The 4,861-nt window shown below is 43.5% G+C and overlaps 1 protein-coding gene across 2 annotated transcripts in view; it reads left to right on the top strand.

The window, feature by feature from the left end:
* Positions 1-954: 954 nt before the first annotated feature.
* The window catches only part of CCNE2 (cyclin E2), a 25,934-nt gene continuing 22,027 nt past the window's right edge, over positions 955-4,861 (top strand). The window contains exons 1-4 of one of the 2 annotated variants that reach the window (XM_019527951.1): positions 955-1,034; positions 1,138-1,252; positions 1,459-1,515; positions 3,243-3,394. In XM_019527951.1, coding sequence (XP_019383496.1) covers positions 1,021-1,034; positions 1,138-1,252; positions 1,459-1,515; positions 3,243-3,394 — 338 coding nt within the window. In that variant the 5' untranslated portion in view covers positions 955-1,020. Of the gene's footprint in view, positions 1,035-1,137; positions 1,253-1,455; positions 1,516-3,242; positions 3,395-4,861 lie in introns of both variants that reach the window. The other variant, XM_019527950.1, reaches the window with a different exon arrangement.

The raw sequence follows: 4,861 nt of genomic DNA, 5'->3' as shown, positions 1-4,861 counted from the left end.
CACAGGCGCCGCCGTCTCCCCGCGCTCTGCGAATTGGCGCGGAAGGAACCCGCGCTCGGGCGGCCCCAGCTTCCCGCGGCGGCGCAGAGCGCGGGGCCGGCCGGGGCGGGGACCTGCATCGCCGGGGTCCCGGTTGGGCCAGCCAGCGTCGAAACGGGGGCAGATGCTGCCTGCACCAGTGGTCCGAGCACAGGGAGTCCCCCCTCCCCCCATGTCTGTGCAGCGCCCTGCTCTACACATGCCCCCTCCCCAGTCACATTCCTGGTCGGTGTCCCCCTGGCACTCGCTGCTCTTCTGGAGACCTGGGCCAGGTGCTGAACTTGTGCGAGCAGCACCTCAGCAGTGCCAGGGCCAACTGTGCCCTGGCACCAGGCACCTCATTGAGTGGAAGCAGTGTTGGGCAGTGGGGGTGCAGTACTGTGGCAACAAAGTTTGGCATCCAGGGCAAAGCCCACAGAGGCAGCCTGCCCATGCAGGCGCACAGATCCAAGAGGCACATGCCCCTTCTTCTCCCCCCCCCCCCCCCCACAACTCCACCCCATGCTTACCCAGGAGTGCATGCAGCAGTAGGAGCTGTCTTTTCCCCCCCATCACCGCATCCCCTTAAAAATGAGCTGCTTACAGCTCTGTCCTGCACCCTGCCCTAGCTGGGCAGTGCCTATGGGTGCCCATTCACTTCAGCACCTGGGGCGGTAGCCTCACTCACCCTTGCCTTGCTACAACACTGACAGGGTGCTTCATGCATGACCCTCACTGAGCACTGAGGTTTCTGGCTGCTTTGTATGATTTATATGGCCATGGAATGATAGGAGCTGCCTGTGTGGACTTGAGCACATGTTTTCTAGTAAAATATTCATCCTCTAATGCATCATGGTGGGGAAGGCAGTGTGGAGGATGGGGAAACATATACATCTCGCTGGTTAGACCTTGAGTATGGCATTCTGGTTTGTCCTACTGTTTCCATTGTGCCTATGAAGTAAGTCTTTTCCTTGTTCTAGGCAGGGAATCCACAATCCAAAGATGTCAAGACGCAGGTAACTTTGTCATTTTATAGTAATCAAATTAATTGGGGTCTGTTTCCCAGCAGCAGTTCTTTTGATGCAGTGCATGTCTTCTGTATCTTTTTTCCCCCTACAGTAGCCGCCTACAAGCCAAACAGCAGCAGCAGCTGCCACCACCGTGTCAGGAAGAGTTTCCTCAAGAGCTGCAGGCACCAGAGTCTCTCCAGACCAAGAAACGGAAAGTGGCAGAGGTGAGCAGGTGGATTCATTTTTACTCGCTGGAGATGAGCATGATTGCCTTGTGTGGGCTATGGCAGGGAGGAAGAGCTTTTGCTTCTTCCAGTAGAAGATGGAGTTAGGAAGCATTTCAAGAATGGTGGTAAAACTGTGTCCTTTACTGTATATGAAGCTGTAATGGCTGGGTGCTAATCAACTGACTATTCTCTTTTCTCAGCAGGATCTTCAGGAAAAAGAAGATGAAAAAGTCACTAAGAAGCATCAATATGAAATTAAGGTAAGGCATTCCTACATACAAAATAGATTGGAGCTAGGTGTGGGAGTCAGCAACCACCCCACCCAGAAAAGGCTAATTGAAAATGGCAGTTGGGTTGGAAGAAAATTCTGCCATTTAGCAGTGAAGAACACAGTGGTTAAAGCGCAAGGCTCCTAGGTTTTATTCTGAGCTCTGCCACAGATGGGTTTTATCTGCACATTACATTTATTTTGGAATAGATTTAAGGTTTGAATTTAAAAGGTAATGTCTAGACTCTAAATCTACACAATGAGTTTTTTCTGGAACAGCAAAGTCCTAAGGCCTGATCTAAACAAGAAAGTTGCACTGATTTCTCATAAAGGGTGGTCTTGAATCCATTTTGTTAGGCAGATAAGAAGAGCTGTTTGTATTTTAAGTGAAGTTTGTTTTTGCTGCAGTCTGGTTAAGCATCAGTTTAACCTGAAATAAACCAAATAAGATGTGGAACAGTTTAATTTCAAGTGGATTAAAATGCATATCTCCTGTTAAACTAGTACAATCTTCTTCATGTAGACAAGGTCTGACTATGATCTTGGGGAAAGTCAGAATCTGTCTCATGAAAGCAGTGAGAGTAACGTTGAACTTAAAGCAGTGCTGTGAAGCTAAACTGTCTGATGGTAGTGCAATGTCCTGGGATAGTAGGTGCTACTAAATATGGAAGTTGTAGCCAAAGGAAATAACTTTAACAGGTTAGTGTCTGGGGTATGTCTATGCATACATCCTTCACATACAATATTTTGCAGAATAAACTTTCCTAGGGTGGGTCAGTGGAGCTTGATGCATGTTTTGTGGGATGGAGTTGGGGAGAATGCATCTAATTGTGTTAGATATCAAGTTGCTCACTGACAGAGTAACCACAGTTATGTCCCTCATTTTTAAGGGATATGTTTTACTGAAACATTTTGAGTGTGTTCCACACACTTGAAAATGCCTTTACACAAGAAGGAAATAATCACTGGCAAGTTTTACTTAAAAAATTAAGACATGAATCTCAGTTCACCTCAAGGTTTTCTGCATGAATTACTTTGTTCCCCCTCTTTTGGAGTTATTGCTTTGTTTTTCATCCCATACTTGGGCCTTGGCAGGCTGAGGAGTTGGTCTATAGCTGCTTTTCCCAGTGGATATATGGCCTTGGAACTTGGCACTAGTTATTTTTCCCCTCCATGTTCCCTAGCCAGAGGATAATAGGAAATGGGGTAGCTGGCTCTTTTTCCTTCTATCTACCTTTCATCTGGGAGGAGGATTAGCAGGCCATGGTATCCATTGCAACTCTATTAATGCAACTGTTGTGAATATTACAGTTTAAACTGATTCAGTCAATGGAGTAGTTGATTCACGTACCACATGTAACAAAGTATTCCCTCTCCAAAGCCAGCTTGCTTTTATTAGAATTGCACATATCCTGTCTCCATCTTGATTAGGAAGTCACTATTTTTTTGTTTTTAATCTTTCAACAAGTTAATCCGGTGTCCTGGAATGCTTGAATTAATCAGCTTTTAGTTCTGAAGATTCAGTAAACTTTAAAATTGTTTTGTGCTTTTACATTCTAGTGTGTAGAAGGATGCTGAAGGATAAACTGGTTATCATGCAATAGGACAAATAGAAAATTACTGAATAAAAATATAATCTCTGCTACTCCTGCATCTTGTCTTGGAAGCAAGCTAGGCATTTGAAGTCAGAACCTAAAAGGTGTGTCATTTATTTTTCAGAGCTGTTGGTCGCCCACGATAACTGGAGGCATCTCCCCCTGCATAATTATTGAAACGCCTCACAAAGATACAGTAACCACTGACTTCTCCAGATTCAAAAAATATAGGTTCAGAAACCTCTTCATAAATCCATCCCCTCTGCCTGAACTTAAGTAAGTTTTTTACGTATTACTGCTTATGAATTGGGGGTAAATCAACATTGTGAAACCTATTATAATGTTGCACAGTATTGGGTTAAACCTCCTGTTCTTCACTTGACCCTTAAAACAGACACTAGATTTTTAAATTTTTTTTTCTTAACATCAGTGTTCCTAATAAGAGCCATTCTCTTGTGGCTTAATACCAAAGACCACTTAAGGTTAATGGTAAGATTCATCTGGTCACTTGCACATTTTTAATATAGCAAATAAGTGAGTGCACTACTAGAACTATCCATCTAGAAAACCTTGAGTGCAATAGATTCTCATTTGTGGAACTGAACATGATTTGGCTGCTGCTACTTTGAATTTTCCATGTCGCAGTGAAACTGACTAGTCCTGTTGCTCTTACTCTACTACTGTTTGGCATAGATGCTGAAACTGAAGACGTCAATTAAGATGTGATCAATGGCTGAGGGGCTTTCTTAGTGATCCTGTGACAAGCTATATAAAACCCTAATTAGTTAAATGAAATTGGTGGTTTAGATGGCTGCATTCTCTGGTGAAAACTTTCTACTTCCTGAGGGAAGGATTTTGGGTGGTTATCTTTTATTGGACCAACTGTATAGCTGGGGAGGAGATGCTTTCAAATTCAGTGCTGCTTTTTTTTTTAAGGACTGCATTGCACAAACTTCTGTAAGTCTATCCCAACATGCAGTTATCCAGTAAAGATCACCCACAAAAATCCTTTCCTCTCGCAAGTCCTTGGATCAGCACGACTGCAATATCGCTCCAACACTACTTAATTCTTCAGTATTTTTCAAACCCTGAACTTGGGTAAATTAAGATTGTTAGCCATCCTTGGATTGCTTGAAGGTATTATAATCAATTACTTCCTGTCCTTACAGTGACAGGACATTGAGAGTACCCTCATCCCTCTGCTTCACCTGTGACAAATAAAAGGGTGTTTTTGATGTTTCACCTACTGTCTGATAGTCATTTTGGGAGCGTTTGTTTCAAAGTGTTTTTTCAAATCTGTTCTTGAAAACCTGTCTAGGATAGTTTAGATAAGTATGATCCTGCTTTAATCATGGGCTTGGACTAAGTAACCTTCTGAGGCCCCTTCCACCCATATTTATTTTTAGAATAAGAAAAAAAGTAAGATATTTATTGAATGCATCTTTCTGTGACCTTTTCATTTGCTTTAAAAAAAAAAAAAAAAAGTGTGCTTGTATTGCACTGCTCAGAATATTTCTTGCCCAAAATATTTTTTGCCACCTACTTAATTTTCCTTTTTCTTAAAAGCAGCCCTTGATTTCAGGAGGGTGGACTTTAATGAGCTAAGGAGAATAGTTGGAAGCACTGAGGGTTCTGGAGGGGAGGGGAGCCAGGTGTCCAAGAAGAGTGGTTGCTTCTTAAGGAGACAATCCTCCAAGCCCAAAGGGAGGTAATCCCAACATGGATCAAAGGGAGCAGGAGGGC

This window comes from Gavialis gangeticus, unplaced genomic scaffold (assembly GCF_001723915.1).
Source record: "Gavialis gangeticus isolate Ggan-Ray unplaced genomic scaffold, GavGan_comp1, whole genome shotgun sequence".
NCBI lineage: Eukaryota > Metazoa > Chordata > Crocodylia > Gavialidae > Gavialis > Gavialis gangeticus.
Note: the sequence above shows the minus strand (reverse complement) of the source record. Positions and strands in the feature narration are given on the sequence as shown.